General features: G+C 32.0%; 1 protein-coding gene across 1 annotated transcript; it reads right to left on the bottom strand.

Moving 5' to 3' along the window:
- Nucleotides 1-244: 244 nt before the first annotated feature.
- BDR25DRAFT_208942 (uncharacterized protein) lies at nucleotides 245-454 on the bottom strand (the record flags this gene model as incomplete). Its single annotated transcript, XM_033684590.1, has 1 exon — nucleotides 245-454. A coding segment is annotated over one exon (210 nt), but the record flags the coding sequence as incomplete, so codon positions are not given.
- Between the last annotated feature and the right edge of the window lie 21,295 nt (nucleotides 455-21,749).

Below are 21,749 nucleotides of genomic sequence, written 5' to 3'. Positions count from 1 at the left end.
CTAGTATAAGAATCTGCAACTAATAGCACTTAGAGTTAACGCTAGCACTTAGGTTGTCTATAAAGCTAACATCTAACTTGTAGTTAGCAGTAGAGCTTTGTACAGGCTAGTAGGGTTGTGCTAGCAGCTGCTGTTAAAGCCTAGAGGTAGGCTAATTCTCTTCTATAAAGTCTAAGAGCTAGTTAGTAAGAGGCATAAACTAGCTTAAGACGTCACATTCCTTTACGCCTTTAGGCTAGCCCTGCTAGCTACTCTCCTTTTTGTAGAGCAGATTATCCCTTTCTTTGCACTTATTAAACACAGCCTGCGCTACTAACTCTAGATCTAGGACGCTTTTAAAGTAGGCATTAAAGAAACTAGGGACCCTAATGTATAGCTGTCCTAGTTCCTTCTTTAGCACGCTATTTACATATTTGTAGTGTTTAGTAGAGTTTGCAAAGCTGCCTGTGTTATGCTGCTATAGCGTCTGCTAGAAGAAGGCAGTAAGGGATAGGGCAGACAGCAGAGGAGTTGTAGGTTTAGTAATTATAAAAGCTGTTAACATAGTAACAGCAGCGTAAACATTGTCTTATATAACTTTATTAGGCTTGTTGTTAAGAACTGCTCTAAGAAGCAGTAGAATATGCTTAGTATTAAAGTTATTAGAGTAGACTGCTAAACTTAGTGCTAATAAGTTACTAAAGAGATCTCTATTACCCTAATTTAAGGGCAGTAAATGTGTAGTAGAGAGACCCTGCAAAGTGTGTATTAAGTTAAGAAGGGAATTTTTTAGTCCTATTAATGTTAGAAAATCTTGTAAGTTTAGTATTAAGCTATACCTTCCCTACTAATATAGTATAATGCATTAGCGCCTGTAATAGCTAGGCCTCTGCATTTTTTTTTAAAAGAGATGTAAAAGGTATTAAGTGCTTTACTAATAAGGTTTACCTTAATTACCTTTAATTACAACTTATTAGCTATAGCGCAAGAGCGCAGCAAACGCTTAAAGTAGTTAATAGAAATAATAATATAAACTACAGTAAAATAAAGAGTAAGGCAGACCTGTAAAGAGGGGGTGTTAAGGGCAGTTAAAAGAAGGTACAAATTAGAGTATAAGCAATTAAAAGTAAAAGATAGCTAGAATAAGAGAAAAAGAGTTTTATTTTACCTAGCACTAAGCCTAAAGGCTACTAGTATAGTTTACTACCTAATCCTAGCTAACAGCAAGAATGTGATAAGCTAACTGCGCTGCGTAGATAATACTAAGCTAGAAATTTTTTAGAGTTATTAGTAAAAATAATTTACTAATCTTTAATTATAGCTATGTAAACTCTTACTAAGACACTAGTTAAACAACTAGCACTAAGGAGCTATAGCAGCGCAATAGCTTTAGGGGTTAACTTGGCCAACCCTAATCTGCAAGCATGCTACACGCCTTAGCACCTACCTTTAAGACACACTAGGCTATATTAAGCAGACTAACAGCTGGGTTATTCACGGCACGGTGACATTCACGACCCTGACCTTAGCACTAGCGACGACTGCGGCGAACAACAGTTCTGGTGTTAGACATTAGAAGTTTTTGTTAGCAGGGGTACGCAAACAGGAATTAGGAAAGTAGGGGCCTAAAAAAGGGAACTAGACCTGCTACTCTAGGAGTAGAGGACTAATTTAGGAACTATTTATAATTAAGGACCTAAAAATAGTTGCTAACACTATTATTATTTAAATAAGTAATAAAATTGTGTTGTTAATTAATAATGTAAACAGGCAGGAGCTATATGCTAATGCATGCCTAGAAATAGGCCCTAGCCTTAGCGCTAGAGAGACCTAAAGATTATGTGAACAAATGCTTACATAATAATCTACTTAGTAATTTAGATTATAGAGCCTGCATCTCTCTTACTGTGTGTTATTACTCTTAAAGCTCTAATATACCTTACAGGTCCTATTATAGTAAGATAATAGGTTATAGTTTTAAATAACTGCTAAAATTTGTTCTCTAGGGCATTAATAATACATCTATAGTGCACTACTTCTTAGCTAGTATCCTTCTACTACTGTTGTGCAGAAATAGGGCAAAGATTATATTAATAAGTCTTTTAGATAAATTAACTTAGATACCTAGCTTATTAGCAGCTTTATTTTTTGTTGTTTACCCTGTCTATTTAATAGGGCAACTTAGAATAACTACAGCAACTATTTAAGCTACATATTAATAGAAGCACTAATCCCGCTTCTACCTACAACATTGCCTAATAGCCTATACATTACGCTGGTTTATAAAGCTAGTAATGCTTCTACTGTTTAGTTTATTAGAGACTATGCTTTTTATAAAGTTTAGTACATTAAGAAGGGTGTTACACTTAAATTAATTACTTTAAAGTTTGTTTAAAATTAACAACCTAGCTTTATAACACCTAAAGTTATACATTATGTGTTTAGTAATAACTAATCCTACCTGTTCCTCTGCAGGCTCTAGGGTTGGACTCTGGACGTTGCATGGCCAACCCTGGATACACAGTGGCGACTCTACTATGTTAATGTTGTGGTAGAGGTCTGCAAGGAAATAGCAGAGTGGAAAGGGGATAGGATTAGTAGTGTAGACAATTAAAACATATCTAAATACTTCCTTATTACGCCTAGAGGTAGCAACAACTTTAATTTAGTTTAAGCAGGATGTAAGGTAATAAGGATAGATTGCTCTAAACCTGTCTTTTATTATGCTAATCTTAGACCTAGAAATATTATTGTGGAGGATAAGCTAACTACAGGAGAGATTAGGATTATTAACTTTAAAATTATAGGTTATTTTTAAGGCTAGATTAGAACTAAGCTTTAACTTTCTAGTAAGATAAACTTGTCTACTTTAGCAAGTAATTATCTAACCTAGTAGAGAGCAGAAGTTTAGAAGGCACTTAGAGCTTATAGGTTTAAGGATCACACAGATGCTTGGATGCAGTGGCGAGGCTATAGCGCGCCCTAGCAGTAAGGATTAAGATAGGATTATACAATTGCTGATTTAAATTATGCATAATAAGGAGTGTGTCTGCCTACATCCTAGAAGAACTGCTAAACTTTAACAACTACAACCCCTTTACTAGTTCATGCCATTATAGTTGCTACCATTTCTCTATGTTGATGCTACTAGGATTTATTACTGTGACTTCCAAAGGCTGCCTATAGAGGCCGATTACCTTATCAAGCTGGAGCAATAGGAAGTGCAGCACCACATGTGCTTCCATCGGCCAAAGTTCCTTCGCATGTTTCCTTGCCCGTTATATTGTTGTATCCACATTTTGGGCAGTTCGCCTAGTTAACAGACTCGATATAACCGCCGACTGCCATCGCGAAGGCTCGAGAGCAGGTAGGCCCTGGAACGATGAGGGGGAGGACGTAAGAGAATAAAGGGCTAGTCCGCTTCAATTTCAATCGTTTTAGTGCCGGGGGAGAGAGGAGAGACTTGCTAAACGGGCGCGCAGAATTGTTGGAGGAAAACCTGTCTTCTAAGAGGTTAAGAACACTTTAAAAACTAGGGCATAAGCAGAGAGGGGTTACTGCAGTCTTTTAAGAAAACTTTTTAGCAAGTCCTAAACATGCGTTCTTGTTCTAGTATGCCTAGAACATAACTTTCTGTTCCCTATATGCTAATAACTTATAGTTCCCCTTAAGGAACACTTTACATGCAATAAGGTAAAAACTCTAGGCGCTCCTTACAGCATAGCACACGTAACAGAGGAGCAGGCAAGTTAAGATGAATTCCGCCTCTATAATAGGACACTACCTCTAGGGGGTTTAGGTGCCTGCGGGTTCTTAACAGAGTTTATGCAAGGTTGTTAGAGATAAGCATGCTCTAAAAAAAAAATTAATAACAGTCTAACTTTTTTATTACTAAGGTACCTTTAGCTAGATTAATAGTAAATAGCTAGTTATAAGATGCTCTATTTATCTTACCTTCTTACTTAAGACAGAGCTTATTCTTGTAGGTTAATAATTTATTGCCTTTTTCTCTAAGCTGCATTTCTAACTTACTTTAAAAATATAACACTGTAGTTTTAGATTAGTCTTAATGTTCTTGTTAGAGTTAATAAGGCTGTGAAGCAACAGAGGATATGTAACTTTGCAAGGTGACGTATTTTAAGAGGGAGGTTTAGCTAGGAGTGGGCAGGACAGCAGGCCTAAGGGGTAGAGTTAGCGCAGAAGATGTGACAACGCAATTGCTAGTGTAAGGTCTTAGCCTACTAATTTTAGGTAGCAGTTAGGCTTAAGGGCAATTAGAGTGTAATAGTTAGGTTATATAGAGTAGATTTTTAGCTAATTTTTTATATTGCAGAACAACATTTATCTAAAGGCTGCAGACCAGGGTTGCCACTTTATAGTAATTACTATTTTTAAAATAGTAATTACTATGTTTTTAAAAACATTATTATTACTTAATTACATAAGCTATAATTCTAAAAATTAATATATAGATGCTAAGTAAACTAGTCTATAAATCTATAAATTTAAATTCTAAAAATTATATTTAATACATTTATAATAAATAAAAAAGAGAGAAAAAAAGGAGAGAAAAATAGTAATTACTATTACTATTACTATTTCTGCTTTTTTTCTCTGTTTTTCTCTATTACTAGGGATACAAATTTATATAGTAGAATCTAATCTTATAGATCTATACTTTAGTATACCTAGTATCTAAGTTTAGGTTTTTAGAATATTAGCTAATGTAATGAAGCTGTTATAGACTTTTTAAAAAAATAGTAATTACTATTTTAGAATAGTAATTACTATAAAAGTGGCAACCCTGCTGCAGACTGTAGGCCTAGCCTAATTTTTTGTTCTTAGTAGTCCTTTTTATTAACAGTAAATCTTAGGCTTTTATATAGTAGCTTACTGCCCTTTATTAACTTTAAGTTGCGCAACATAGGCAGAAATAATCTTAGAAGGCTAACAGAATCTTTTTAACTAGGCCTAGCTGTTCTTTTTATGTTAATTTCTGTTATTTATACGCAACTGTGCTAATTAGCATAAGAGAGAGCCCCACTGTTACCTAAAAATGCTTACTGCTTTTTATAAGTTTGTCTAACTTCTAAGTTTCTGCTGTAATTTACAACACAGATCTCTTTATCTATAGCTTTAATAACCTTGTTATTAGTAGAGGGTATACAGAAGCTGTTTTTAGAGGATGCAGTTATCTATGTTAACAATCCTGCTATAGAAGAGCAAGTTAAAGAGATGCAAAAGAAGGGCTTTCTAATTAAGTTAGAATATAGCCTTAACTTCTGTAAGAACAACGTCTTAGATAATATAGTAGGCAGAAAAGTTTATAGCTTAGTATCTATCTAATCTTCTTCTAGCGCGTCTAACGCGTTCTTAAGGCCCTTTTTCTATAGTTAGGCCTAGGAATTTATAAAGTCTACTAAACTAACGTAAATTACATCTATGCCTTTATAATAGAACTAAACTCTAAGTTAAAGGCTGTTATTGTTTAGTTATAGAGCCTACAATTATGTATGCTAGTCTATAGCAGTTTATAATTACTCTAGGTTAAGGGCTTTATTGCATTAAATAGCTTATTAAAGATACTATATGCTCCTCTTAAGCAATGCAAGCTTATTTAAGTTAACATAGAGAAAGGTAGCCTATAAGTTTTTAGCACTTATTTAGTTTATATTTTTTAAAAAAACATTACAGAGTTATTTTTAATACATAACTTACTTTTAAAAATTTAAAAGGGTTTATAATATATTCTGTCTTTATAACAAAGAAAGAACTTAAGGGCTAGAAAAAGAAAAACTTTCTAAGAGAGTAAGGTCTTAAGCAAAAGGCTTCTTAAATAGAAAGCCTAATAATAAAACTAAATTTTGCTTTTAAGGGTAGCTATTAGTACGTGTTAGATTACTCCTTAGCTACCTATCTACTGGCGCTAGGATCTAGAACAGAGCTTTTACTATTTAAATTAATAACTATGTCTAAATACATAAGGGGTGCCTTTAATCTAAATAATGCGTTAATATACATTACTAGCATTTTTAATCTAAATATTATGTTTAAACTTATAGCTAACACTTTTAGTCTAAATACTATTTCTAGATGTATAACTAGCGCCTTTAACCTATATTCTATCTCTTAGTAGGGAAATGCACTTAGCTTTTAAGTAGTAAAGACTAGTGCTTTTAAGAAACTTAAAAATCTGCGCACATTATGTAATATCTTAACAGCATTAGCTACTAATACTGTAATTAGCTTATTAGAGAACACTTTAGTACTCTTTAAAGCTATACCTTTATTAAATTTAAGGTGTAATATAGGCTGTATATTACTTAACATAAATTTTATAGGCAGCATGTTTTTAGATCCTGTCTAAGCTATTAGGCAAGTTAGCAATAGTGCAGTATTAGGAAGCATACTATTAGCAGTGAAGTTAACTAACTAGCTAACTAAGCCTGTCTTAACATTACTAATGCTATCTCTTCCTGTCTTATAACGCTTATAGTAAGGGATAGTAGCTAAGTTTACTGTTTTTAACTTTTACTTTTTATAAAATTTTAAATTCTTAGCCTTATTAAGTGCTTTATTAACTTTTTAGTAGAGTACTTTTTGTTGCTATAAGACAGGTTTACTTAGATTTCTTTAGGCCTTCTTACAGCTGTAATGTAAATATGTGCTTACTTAATTAAAGACACAGTTGCATAATAAATAAACCTTGTAGCAGGAGATATTTATACTGTAAATCTTGTTAGTAATAATTATTACATTAATATAAATAATAGGTTAATATAAATTACATAGTACTATTAAAGTTCTTTTAATGTTAAGAATTCTATAAGCTGCTAGCAGACTTGCAGCAGACATTGTAAGTTATTCTTTAGATTATTATGCTCCTCTTCTAGATTACTAATTAAGGCTACATTGCTATTGTTGTTAATCTTACTATTATTGCTAACATTGCTAGTATCTTCCTTATTAGGCGGACTTGCATGCGCTAAACATTTTAGTAGCTTACGCATAAGGTACTAGGCTTAAGACTAAGTTTATTAGGACCTAGAATTAAAAAGCTTTGTAGGTACAGACCTAAAAGAATCTAACATGTTTATATAAAGTACTAGTAGTTAGGAATATCTTAGAACAAGTCTAGCACTCTATATTAAGATAACTCTTGTGTAGGCATAAAATAAAAGGCTAGGAAACAGGTAGATTAAAAGTAATAACACTAAAACTTAAAGCTAAGGCTAAATTAATGCCTATTCTACATAATATTATAAATTAGAAATTACTAGGAATTAGATAGTAAGGAAGGCTATTACTTTATAAAAAGACTCTATAACTCTTTAAAAAGCTTAATAAGCTTATTCTCTAAAACACCTTCTTTAGCCTATACTTTACTAGACATAGTTTGCATAGTACGTCTTTCTATTTAATTAGCTAAGCATAAAATTAATTTATAAGTCCTTTAGTTGCATCTCTACTACTAATTCTTAATACCCTAGCAGACAGGATGACATAATGCTTGCGTTGCAAAGGCTTAAGGTTAATTAGAGACTTTAAGTGCACATAGTGTAACAGCATAGGTAATAAGCCTGCTTAAAACAACTAGTTAGTAATAGATGTAGACAAAGAATTTGCATAAGGTAAAGGCGTAATTATAGCATATTAGTTTTAATTATATTTAGTAATTATTAGGCTAGGCTTCTTTTAAAACTAACCCTCTTCTCTCTGCTACCTAATACTCTATTACCTAAATACATATATTATTAAGCTTTAAATTTCTGCTTCTTTTATTAAGTGCTTTTTTACTCCTCTTTTTTAAAGGCTGTGTCTTTACTCTTGCTCTAAAGATAGCTAATGCATGCTATAGTAGGACATAAAATCTTGTTTAGCATGTCTAGAACACAACTTTTTATTTTAATGTGTTTATAAGGGCACTTACTAAAGAATACCTGTGCAAATTAAGCTATTACTGTAAGAAATTACCCTGCATATTATCTTACAGGGCAGCCTCCCCTTCTCTGCCTAGAGTGTGATATGTGACCAGCCGCGCCCTCTCTTTATATACACCTTAATAGTTAACTAGAATTGCAGACTCTTATACCTATAGCCCTATTCTTACGCTACGCTATTAATAAACTTTTTAAAGATAAATTAGCATATAGTCTACAGCTATACACCTCTATAAGTATGCATAATGCTAAGCATTAGGTAAGAGAGAGTTTATAGCTTAAATAGGGCTTATAGGAAAAAGCTATATCTATTATAGAGTTATTAGTCTATCTATTAGCATAGCAGTACTAGCCTCTAGAGTAGGCACAGTTTGTGATGCCTAGATTAACATTAAAAGTTATTCTATCTATGTGTTGCTTTATGCACCTGTGCTTTATAATTCTAGAATAATAAAGATAAGACTTAGACCTTTCTGCTTTTACATAGCTACTTTTATTACGCCTTTGCGCTTTATTATGCTTTATGCAGTAAGGCTTTTAAGGCAACTAGGTAAAAGCTTGCTAACATGCATCCTTAAGATTAGAAAGTAGGGGGGCAGTCTAATATAACTCTAGACTAATGCTAGAAGTGCTATCTTATTTGCATAAGGTTAACACTAAGGGTAATTTAATCTGTAAGCTTCTTTACTAATACTGCTTTTACATCTGCATCTACACTTAACAAAGATAAGGTAAGTAGTAAGGCATGTAGCATAGAGAAAGGTAAGAACATAGGTATAAGAGTTTATAATGTCTATCTCCCTAAGACTATCTCTTTGCATTTTTAACTTTCCTCTTTGCTAGTCCTATTACTAGACTAAAGCAGCTTAAATTTGTTATGTCTTATTATAACATAATAAAAGCTACTAGGTAAGGACAAGCAGCGCTTATATCTAAATAGCATGCTTAAGCCTGCTTAGGAACTACTGTTGTGACGTTGCTTTAAACATTTAGCATGTCTAGCAGCCTATTAAACTCTGCCATAAACTACTTTAATTAGATAGATGGTTAAAGCAGTGCTCTACTAGTAGCTAGTACTTAAGTAAATAGTAATAGAGAGACTACAAGCAACGCCTGGGATAGTACTTTAAGAAATGCTGCAGAGAGTTATTTACATACTATCTATATAACTAATGTAAAGGGTGATCCTGCTAAATCTTACAATGTTAATCTTAGCTTTTTATATAAAGATTTTAAGAATAGCTATAGTAGCTTAAAGAGTTAGCTAGTATGTTTAAAGGCTTTTAGTAGTAGAAGATAATTATTTTTCTAAATAGTTCCTACATAGTTTGCTCTGCGCGCTATGCAACTGCTTTTTAGCTTAAAATAAAACTAATTTTACTTAAATTACTACACTCTTTCTATGTACCTATTGCAACTTAGACTTTAATATTATTTTATTATGTTCTTATGTAAGAATTTAACTATAATAAAAACTCTCTAGGATCTTATGTTTAAGACTGCCTTTCTCCTAAAAGTAATAAACTGCATAGACTAGATAATAAAACTTTACATCTATACTAACATAACAGAGTCTTCTTAACCCTAGATATTTAAGTTTAAGTGAATTTTGCAATTTAATATACTTACTACTAAAGTTGTAAAAACTATAGTATGCAAAATATAATCTTATCTTTATTAAAATTCTTAATTTATATAGTAGTTAAAAGATGTAAAGAAGAAACTTAGTCTTATAAGTCTAAGCATTAGAAGTTCTCTGCTAAGAGAACCTAGCACCTTTACAAAGGTGCTTCTTACTAATAAGGCTATGCTTATGTTAACTAAGGATAGAGGCATTCTTTTTTAAAGGCTTCTAGTTTTTAATAATGTACACTAAAAAATAATACACTACATCTAAACATGTTTTTTAAAACTTAAAAAGATACATTCTAGTAGCCTTATAAACATAAAGCTTTAACTAAGAAGTAATATAAATTAAAAAGTATAAAGTAAAGTAAAATTTTTGCTAAACACTATTAGCTTAATTTTTAAGAGTGTTAGTCTTTAAACTAAACTACTGCTAGTTTTTTTTTTATGTTACTTTTTCCTACAGAGCAACAGCAGGATAAGGAGGGCGCTGTGTAAAATGTGCGTATGTATATTATTGTAAAGATGGGATGGTAAATAGCACGGATAGCACTGAGAGCAAGCTTTCGGAGAAAGATAGGAGTGTATTGTAAGAGAGACGAATCGCTGCCAAGCTTCGCTTGTCAGGATTCATGCTTATATACGAAGCACAGGTCATACGACCTCCAAACAGGTCAGGTGAGGCCATACTGGCCCGTTCTGGGACATCCGGCCTTACAATTATAAAGTTACCCTAATAACTAATGCATATATGCCTGTACATCTCTATCCTCCGTGACTATGCTGGTGACATATACGGACGGTCTGCTCGGATCTAAGCTTACTTCTAGTGTTCTCTCAAGCGTGTCTGCCATGGGCTCCGCCTCCTGACTTGATCCGGCTGTTAGCGGCCCCTTAGGAGTACCTCCTGCCCTTCTGTTAAGACTCTCTGCACTATTTATACTATAATCTAAACGTACACTTTCTTAACAGCTAAATTTGCCTGTGACTAGGCAAAAAGAAGAAGGTAGTAGGAGGTTTATTTAGTAGTTTATCTGCAAGCTGCCTAACTGTGTGCCTAACAAAGGCAGTAAAGCAGTGTGCAATTAAGGTGAGCTACTATTAGGAAAGCGTGTAATAGGAGAATCCTGCCGCGATTAGCGCGCCGCTTGTGTGGAATTGCTAAGCGCCTAGTCTAGTAACCCCTTATATTCTAGTGCATTATTAGCCATATTGCGGCCCTATCTATTGCTGCGCTTGCTGCGTAAATAATACTAAGCATAAGTCTAAACTCTTAAAATAAGACTTACTATCTTTATAAAGTACTCTCTATTTTTTACTACTTAGTAATAAACATTTAATTTTTTATAATAAGTTTATTTTTATCTAAATAGTAGAGACCTTCTAGTTAAACTTTTTCTAGTAGAGTTATGTCCCTAAAGCTGCATTAATTAGATTAAGGCTACTAATTAAGTTAGTAAAATACTAGCTAAAGTGTAATTACACTTACTTGCATGTTTTGCGCAAGATAAATTTAAGTAGGAAAGGTATGTTAAAAAAGATGTTAGCCTATACTTCCTTATTAAAGGGTTTAGGAATGTAGACTTTATCTATAAACACTTCTATTCCCTACTAGCCTACATATTTATAGTAGAGGTAAATTAACAGACTACCTGTTATGTTAAATAGCTATTAACTTCTAATAGCGTTAGTAGGAGTAAGCTATACATAGAAGAAAAGTTTTCTTAGATTAATGCTTACAGCTTCTCCTCTCTAGCTTCTTTATTTAGTCTACTAGCTATGCTATACTAGTCTAAAGACTCTGTACATACTTCTAACTTACATTACATTTTTCTTAATGTGCCTTTAAGAAGTCTGTATTAGCCTTATCTACAGCCTCTGCGCTCGCTCTAGCCTAGTAGGCAACCCTAGAAAGGGCTAAGTACAGCTGTCAGATTGAAGCACTGTTTCTAGGCTTCCTGAGATGAATGATGGGTTTGGATATGATGTATGGGATGATTGATTGATTGTATTGATTGTGTTGATTTATCGATCCTTTTTCTGCTCTACTCGTGTTGCTCGGCTTTTTGTTCTGCCGATCCGAGTCCCTCGCGCACTAGCCCTATGCGCGACCAGCTTGCAACACGCTGCAATTTGCTGCAATTTGCTGCAACATGCTGCAAAATGCTGCAAAATGCAGCAATTTGCAGCAACATACTGTTCGAGCTTATTGCTCGTACTATGTAGCAGCTTTCGTCAAACGTTCCTCCTGTCTTGACAGTAGGTGCGCATATCTGACAACAGCACGCTAGCGTAGTTTAATATTTATGTGGCAAAATTCTTCTTTATTTCTAGCGCAATTGTAAACAAACTATAGCAGCAAATAATAGCAAGAACATAAGCCTTATAGTCTAGTTTATTACACATTAGCAAAGATAGTTGTTCTAAGGAAAGACTAGTAAAAATATAAAACATATAAATAAGCTTATGTACTTTTAAGAGTTAAATAGATTTCCTTTTAGCTACCTATTTATTATTAGTTGTTAGTATAGTTTTTTTAAAAAAAAAAGATAGCAACTTTCTTTATAGTTTATTAAATTAGCTAGTAAGTAGATTTAAAGCATTAAAGATAAAGACAAATTCCTTAGGTAACAGCAGTAACAATAATAGTAATGCTAGACATAAAGCAAGTGTTAAGCATAAGTATTATAGCTAACTTTTTAGCTTCTTAACTCTTCCTTCTAGTTAATAGATGCGCTGCTTTAAATAATTATAATATTTAGTGTTACTTCTTATAAAGCTACTAATACGCTAATAGAACATTTATAGAGTAAAAGAAAAAGAAAATATTTTAACACATTAAAAACAGAATGCTACTTTAAAGTGGCCTACTAGAACAGGCATAGCGCTAAGAAAGTACTGTGCCTTATTTTATTACACTTAAGCGCTACAGCTTTTCTGCCTATGTAATAGGGCTTGCTACTAATTAAATTACATAATTATGTCTGCATCTGTTTTTACAGTTTGCTTTATCTAATCTCTTTAATAGTTTTTAACTAGATCTTTTTTATCTGCTGTTCTTACTCTACTACTATAGCTATAACCTTAAAAAGTAAACAGCTTTACTTTTTAACTTATTTACAAATTATAACTACTTTGTTAGAATAAGGGGTACTAATTCTCTAATATATATGCATGCTCCCCTAATAAGGCTAAGACTTTGTCCTTTAGTTGCTTTACTGTACCTTTACTAGTTGCGCCTTACATGCTTATTACCTAAATCTTATATCTAGCACTCTTCTTCCTGCGCGCTAAGCTTTCTCCTTTAGTGTTATAGCTGTAGAGAATTATAGTTCTACTACTGTTACAGTACTCCTTTATGTAGTGCTTAGCAGTCTCTTGTTTGCTTTGCAGCTAAACCCCTAAACATAGAAGCTATTCTAGTAGTCTGTTATTAGGCTCTTGCTCTACTTTGCTATTATAGCTATTCCCTTTATTTTCTAGATATAGCTGCAGACTGTGTTGCATTTAGCACTTTAGTTATTATTAGTTTCTTTTTAGTTAGTTAGCTAAAGTACTTAAGTTTATGTTTAAAACTATTAAAAAAATATGTCTAATAAAGGTCTAGGCCTTTCTACTCTAGACATTTTTTCTAACAGACTACTACATTTTAATTCTTATTGCTGCCTTAGCAGCTGCTGCTTTAGTCTAGATTATTAGTTTAGGCCTCTTATAAAGCTATTAGTATAGTAAAAAGGGGGAAGGCCTTATATTAGCTAAAGCTTACTTTTTCTAAGGAATTATAGCTATTATAGTTAATAGCCTTTACATAAAACGCTAATTTTAGAAACTAAAGCTTATAGCTTTAACAACTACCTTTATACTTATAGCCCTAGGCGTTCTAGGAATTTATATTAGGTGTAGTAATAATAACTAGTTCCTTCTAGTAAGCTAGGAATATAGTATATGCTATAGACTAATATAAGGCAGGTAAATAACATTTTAAGATGTGCCTAGAATCTATTTCTAGTATTACATAAACATTTTCTCTAGTAAATTAAGGTAAATTCTAGTCTAAAAGCATAATATAACATTAAAAGTATACCTCTAGTGCACTTAGCTATAGGAAATAGTAAGGCAGATATTAAGCAGGCTTTTATAAGAAAGAAAAGGTAAGGCGCTCTTTTAGCTTTATTCTTAACTAATGTTGCATTAGCTTTAAACTATCTAATATTAGACTTATTATAAGCTTAAAAACCTCTTAAACTCTAATAAAAGTCCCTAGCCTCTAGACATAATTAAAGTAACCTAAGATTATAAACATCTAAGCTATTACTAATATTACAAAGTCTAACAAAAGCGTATCTGCAGAAGTGCTAGCAGAATTAAGTACTAGGGGGCTTTAACTATGCAGAGTAGACTAGAACACACTTTAGCATTAAAAAGCGTAAGTCTAGCAACTTATTAATTAGTGTGCTTATAAGATTACTGTTTAACTCTTTAATACTAAATCTAATATAAGAAGAGTTATCTATAGTAAAAGCATAAAAAAGTTAGTGCATAATAAAAAAAGCTAGGACATATTATTAGCTAGAGAAGATCTTTCTTCTAAAAACATAAAACAAGTGTAGGTTCTAGCTTGTCTTCTTAGTATACACACTAAATAAAATGCAGTCTGTACAGAACAGACTCTTCTTCTACTACAGGCCTCCGCCTTTGTTTCTCCTTATTGCCATTAAGTCTAGATAGCGACAAGCCAGACACCAGAGAATCTGAACGTCTCTGGCATATTCAGGTGGACAATACATACTGTCTATACAACACACAACAACCTCCCTCCCACACCTCTAGATAGCATAGTAGATTTTAGGGCTACATAGTAGCAGAGTAATGTTTAACTTATGCTACTAGCGTTACTTTTTATTATAGTGGACACTTATAGCAAACTTAGTCTTTTAGCTAAGACTTACATCTTTTTTTTTATAATAAAAAATATGTTTATTTTTTTTTAAAAGCCCTTTACTTTAGCTGTAGACTTTAATTAAATACTACACACACTATTTATTATTTTCCTATAGCAACTAGCTTATATTAATAATAATAATAGGTTAAGCTACTATGCATTGCTTCTTAAACAGAATTTTGTGTAAACTAGTTTGCTAAGAAGCAGTGCTGTTATAGTAGGTGTAATCTTATATAAAATAACTAAGCTCCTAGAACTAATTAAGTAGCTACTAAGTAAGGCATATCTAATATACGTCTGCCTACACTACAATAAACCTTAAGTAAGGGTAGGTAGGGCCTTATAAATGCTATTTTTACTGTGCTTTTTTTCTTATGCAACTTATAACTAGTCTACCTTTAAACTTTGTCCTTACTTAGACATGTAAGACTTGTAAACTTATAAACTAAATAAAAGCTAAGTAAGAAGAGTCTTCTATATCTTCTTAAACATACTAATAGTAGAGGATGTTGTTACTTTACTAGACCTAGAGAGACATAGAAGAACTATTTCTAAAAATCTTTATTAAAGAAAATAGAAAACCTTTACTTAGTTAGATAAAAAGAGAGTGTAATAAGCATCTAAAAGCTATTTTTAAACTTTTTTTTATCCCTTACATTAAGAAAACTATACACGCATAGCACTAATAGAATCCCTAGTCACATCTTAGAATTAAAGAGATAAGAAGAATTCTCTTATACCTAATTCTAAACTAAGATAAGGACCTTTACTATAATATTATTAGTAAGGTGTTTCTGCTAGAGGGCAGAACTCTTAAAGGCAGCATTTAGGGCATAATTAAATAGTACTACATAAAAGGAATAACTTTAAGAGAGGTATTAGAGTAATAGGCTTTAAGAATTATAGACTTTATAAATAGTAATTATTAGTCTTATATTATTTAAAAGAAATTAACTTTGTTTCTATATAACACCTATGTCTTAATATGTATTATTAATGCCCTAGAGAACAAAATTTAGTAGTTACTTAAAATAGTAACTTATTATCTTACTATAACAGAACCTGCAAGGTGTATTAGAGCTTTAAGGGTATAATAGACAGTAAAAGATGCTAGCTCTATAATCTAAATTACTAAGTAGATTATTATAATCCTACTCTTAGCATGTAAGCATTTGTTTACATAATTATTAGGTCTCTTATAGGGTCTATTTTTAGGCACACATTAGCAACCTAACTTGCTAATACTTAATGTTAAATATTATAGTAGCTGTGACATTATTAATGTGTACAGGAGTAAAGCATGTATATAATAGAGGGGTTAGTTTTTAGAACTATATATGTAAGGCCTCTTGCTTATTTGCATTATTAATTAAAAGCATAGTTTTATTACTTTAATAATAATAGCGTTAGTAACTGTTTCTAGGTTTTTAATTATAGATAGTTTTCTTTTTTAGGCCCTTACTTTCCTAATTCTGTTTTTATACTCCTACTAATAGAAACTTCTAATGTCTGATACTAGAATATAGCAGGGGCTTAAAAACAGGACAACCTACTAAAGATAAGCCTGCAGTATAAAGAACATTGCAATTAAGAGGCATAGTAAGTACATATAAGTAGGTATAAAAAAATTAATGCTAACACTAACTTCTTAGGTATGCTCTACTAAGGTAACATTAATTTTTATGTTGTAAGCTACCCTTTATAGTAAGCTAAACTATAGGTACTTTATATTTAGAGTAACTTTAACTTTGCATACACATCTTTATTTACTTAATTTTATGTAAGTTCTATAGTTTAGCTACCTCTAAAACTTCTAAATGTCTTCTAACTAAAAATTACACTAGTGTTACAGCGTTGTTGCCTAGTTTACAGAGAGCCTCCTTTTAGTAGCACTGCAAGACACCCCACTATAACTCCGCTATTAAGCTATTACTACTGCTAATAGTTATAGTATAGCAGTATCTAAGCTACGTAGCCTTACTATTGTGTTTATAAGTTATCCTTAGCCTTGTAGCTGTTGCATAATAATAATTTATGCTATGTTACTACACTAATTAGTACTTATAAATTAAAAGGATAATGTTTTAAGTAAGCATAAAACTATAAGCTAAGCAATAAGCAAGTAACTAGCGCAGTTACATAAGCTGCATCTAGCATACCTATGTATATAATAGCCTTGTAATGGAGAGATTAAGCGTGCAAACTAAGGATAGAGCATGCACTAGATCTTTTTACAGGTGCTGCTCTAAAGTCTTCCCACTCTAGAACAACACAAGTATACTTAAGTAAAAGAGTATAATAGCAAATTTATAGGCACAGCTGTAAAGCCTCTTTACTGCTAAACTTAGATTACAGAGTACATAGCAAGACTTATAATATTAAAAGTATTTAATATAGTCTTATTAGTAGTAAAGTAGTAACAATGTTCCCTATTTATAAATAAGCATGTTATATAGCAGGATTCTCTTTTTAATGTTTAATTAATTTAAGTCTCTCTTTCCTAGGCTAAGGACTATTAAGAATGTACTCTGTAGAATATCTTATATATAGAACTAATAACATAATAGTATCTAGGGTTTCTGTAGCTAGAATAAACTACTAGTTAAAACACTCTCTTTATTATATGTATAAGTAAGTTTATTAGTACAAGCATAAAAAATAACTTACTTATTTTATTTTAAAAATTTTTACATTAACAGCTAAATCTTTACATGCTAGGTAAGGCCTACCTTTTAAAAAAGTACCTCTAGGATTAAGAGTTAGATTATGTGTTAGGTTTGTACATTAAAGTGCTAGTTTTAGTAAACTACTGCACTTTTAAAGAATTTATGTCTCTATCTTATGCTGTATATGCTTTTAGCAGTTTGTCTGCGTTATTAAGGATTTTCTGTAGCTGCACATGCTGTAAATGTGCTAAGTGTAAAGGTGTTTAGGTGTTTAGTTATTATACTTAATATTAGTTTAACCTTACAGGCTAAAAAGAAAGCCTTTTTTATATGTAGATTAAAATAACATAATCTCTTAGCGCTAGGCCTAACATGTGACCTTTAAAGGGGTGCAACCTAAACATTAAGCTTTATTTCTTTATGCAACATAAGTAATAACCTAGTCTGCACCTAACTTAAAAAAAGTAGAGTATATTACTGCTAAAAAGTTAGTAATTATTTATAGCATTAACAGTAAAAGAGTTCTAAAAGAATACTTTAAAGACAACTACTATAATGTTAAATTTTAAGCATATAACTGTCTTAGCAGCTACCTAAACATTACAAGGTACTTAGGTTGTTAAGGTGCTAATACTATAATTCTTAAACAAGAAGAGCCTATTTGCACAATATACTAAGGCCAGAATGCAGACTGAATTCTGTTACACATAAAAACCTGCTAGATAAGACAAGCTGCAGGGGGATTATAATACATTTATTAGAAGGGAATTATCTACACTAATGTTAAAGTTAATAACATAATTATAGTAAATAACTATTTAAAGATAATTAATTTTAAAGGCTGCAGCATTAACAGTAAACTAGTAGATTCTTGCTACTAATAGTTTTGTTATTAACTATTACTAACTGTAAGCATACAGACAGATATCTTTGCATATAGCTGCGTAATATACAAAATTATTACTAGCTAACCTCTATACTATAAGTTTAAAGGCTACCCTAATTGCTATGTTAAACAACTATATACAGCGAACTAGTTCCCTAATGTGTCTTGTCTTCTATTAGGCGAGTTAATGCTACATTGCTAGAATAGTAGATTTTAGATAATAGCTAAAGTTATCTAAAAACTAGAAGCTTTTTAGCCTTTAGCTTTTAAACAGAATTATAAAGTAGTTACCTAGGCTATAGTATCTTTACATCTAGTGTTCTTAGTCTTAACTATGTAAGTTGTCTAGTAGTAACGCTATGTTAGTAACTAATAAAACATAGCATGTTTACCTCTCTATTACTCTAGAACAGATCCTAAAACCTGCTAGCAGGTAGCACTAAACGCTATTAAGGCTATATACTTTATTTGCACAGGTTGTCTAAGAGCATTTATGTGTAATAGTTAACAACAGCGTTCTCTTTATATAAGGTAAAGTACCCTAAGGAGTAAAGAAAGTCTAAGGCTTTATAGGAAGTTAGAAAGCTGTAATAAACTTATAAAAGCGCTACCTAACTAGATAAGGTATTAGTAGTAGGCTTACGTAAAAAAAGGACAGCAGGGCCCTTAAAAACAGCAGCTGTAGTCTATTGTGTGCTGGCGGCAGCTTGTCGCTTGTGTAAATAAGCTGTAAGCTAGTGGGGACAGTAGCGGTTGTTGCTGTGCTAGAACGTTGTAGGACTTTGCTGTAAGGTTTAATTGCTAATACAAGTAATACATGTGCGCTAGTTGCATAGCTATAAGCTTATTAGCTATAAGATTAGCTTAGCTTATAAAGATTAAATTACAGTGTAGTTACATTATATAGCAGTAGACACTAGCTAGGGTTGTTATTTCTTTAATTAGAAGGTACTGCTTAGTATAGCAACATTACATAAATTATTGTTACACAGCTAAGGATAAGCTACTAACATAATAGTAACGCTACAACGCTTAGATACTGCTATACTAGAGACATAGATCCTTAAAAAGTGCAGTAGTTTATTAAAACTAGCACTTTACTATATAAACTTAACCTATAATCTAACTCTTAATCCTAGAAGTACTTCTTTAAGAGGGGGGGCCTTACTTTTATAAGACTGCTCCTTTATTACTTATTATCTGTAAACTGCTAGAAGGAGAACCCTAGTTTAGATATCTAGCTTTCGCTGCGCTGTCTAACTGCAGGTCCTGTGGTAGCTAGATTAGTAGAGGTGGACAGATAGTTGTTAATAAAATAGACAGGCATAAAAGTAGTGTTAGTTAGGGACTGTAAAAGTTAGTATTACTAATACTATATAAAAATTAGCTATTTTAGAAATATTTTTAGCTTAGGTTATTATACCTATAGCTTCTAGTAGCTATTACTTAATTAGCGCTAGTCTTAGATTATTCTTTTATGTCTTTTTTAGTAGCCTTAGAACTAAAATCTAAATTTAATGCTTCTTTACTAACTTTTTATATAATATTAAGTTAGTTTAGGTTTATAACCTAGATAAAGACAAAGTCTTTTTAACTTAAATAGGTCTATTGTTAACTAGGTCCTTTATGTCTTTAAAAAGAAAAAGGGCTTATGTTATCTTACTGCGTTACAAATAGTAGTAAGGAGGGTAAAGAGGTTGATTTTAGTTAGACAGAAATAAGGCTAAAAGATTATAGGAAAGTGTTGTCTAAGTTATAAAAAGACATCCTTGCAAAGAAGAAAGATAGCTCTAAGAAGTTAAGAGTAGAGAATGCGCAGGGGCTAAAGCTGTAGTTGCTAAGTCTAAGCAGGCTGCACTCTAAAGCCTGTAACACAGTGTTATGTAGGTAATAAATTTAATATAAAAGGTAAAAAGAACTTTTAAAAGCTATTAAAAAATCTTTTTAATATAACTTAAAAAATTTTAGTAGAAGTTTATAGACTTTACAAAGCTCTAAAGTAAAAGTACTGTCTAGATAAAAGAATTTCTCTACGCAAGAGGGGAGGTTAGGTAGATTTACTAGGTAATAGATCTAGTTGTAGGTTTAGGCTACTAATTAGTTATGCGTCTTGCATTATGCATTTATAGCACAACAGGACTGTTAAGGTTACTATAGCCACGCGCACATTAAAAAGTAGAAAGGCTAGTTATGTGCACATCTCTAGCATAAATACAAAAGCAGAAAAGCTTTTTTTGTATATAATAACACTACTCTTATAAAAGTCTAGGCAGCTAGGCCTAGTTATAATGCCCTACTTAATAAATAAGCTGCTAGTAGTTCTTCTTTTATTAGGCACTAACACATTTTATCTACTAACTTAGTAATACATTTTATGTTTTTTATATATTTTTTTAACTTCTTTTAATAGCGCTTTTAGACATATATTTTACTCTTTTATTTTTACACTTCTCTTCTTAGTCACAGCTTGCGCACCTTAGGCTATTAAAGTAACAACCTAACTTTTATTTACTTTAGTTGCATACGCTAACAACTTCTGCAGAATATAGCCTAATTATAACTTAGTTGTCTAGTTTAACTATATAGCTAATATCCTTCATTCCACTGTGCGCGAAGGTAACGCCAGCTGCGCTATAGTTGTCGTACACCAGCGTTCTATCATGCGCCTGGCTCCTCACCTGTTCTAGATCGCCACGCAAATTAGCAAGTCTTTATCTAGTCTAGGTAAAGATAGTTTAGCGCTATTAATATCTGCCTAGGTTCTTATCTCTATAGAAGTCGCGCTTCTGCTTGCCCGTGCCTACGCATTTCCTAATAGTCTCCTAGCACATCTCCTAGCAACTCTCCTAACTGCCTGCCCTTTAAGAAGGCTTTATAAAGTCTGTTGTTACACTTCTTGCTTAAAAGATTAGAAAGCTATACTAAAGGTAATTAAAAAAAAGAAGACTAAGAAGGTAAAATCTACTAACTTTTTTACTATAGTAAAAAGTAAAACACTTAGTTTTAAAAGTCTATCCTATAAAATATATAACAACAAAAAGAAGAGAGTAGGGCCTATAAAATATAGAAGTAGTATAGCAGTAACTAAGAGATAGTCTTATTATGTGCAGAAAGAAATAGTTATACTAGAGTAAAAGCTATGTTATAACTATAGTGTGTTAAGCTCTTCTAGTCTAAGCTAATTTAAGATTATAATTCTCTGTCTATATCTAACTTTTACTATTATGTAACAGTCTACATGTTCCTTAAGTAGGAGCATAGTTATGTAATTAGTAAAATTGCTTTTATTCTCTAATGCTTATAAGTTACTACTTAGCATGTTTGTTATAATTAAGTTAAGGACCTTAACTATATTATTACGCTGCATTACTAAAAAGGGGGTATAGTTTCTATTAGGAACTATACTTGTTAGGACTAACTACCTCTTTACCTATTTATCTAGGAAGAAGTGTTAATATCTTAGTTAAAATAAATTACTTTTAATAAAAAGTCTAAGGCTATACTATTTATAGATAGAGGTATATTAAGCTGTAAAGTAAGCTTTTACATAATACTATTAGTAATTACCTATTTATTTTTATTCTTTTTAATTCTGCCTAGAAGGTTTTTAAGAACATGTTAAAGTGTGTTAACTATTTTACCTTAAGACTAGGCATTAGCGCCTATAAAGATAAACATAGAACCACCTCTGCTATAGACCTTATAGAAGA

Source organism: Lindgomyces ingoldianus (assembly GCF_010093535.1).
Source record: "Lindgomyces ingoldianus strain ATCC 200398 unplaced genomic scaffold BDR25scaffold_2, whole genome shotgun sequence".
NCBI classification, from domain to species: Eukaryota; Fungi; Ascomycota; class Dothideomycetes; order Pleosporales; family Lindgomycetaceae; genus Lindgomyces; species Lindgomyces ingoldianus.
Note: the sequence above shows the minus strand (reverse complement) of the source record. Positions and strands in the feature narration are given on the sequence as shown.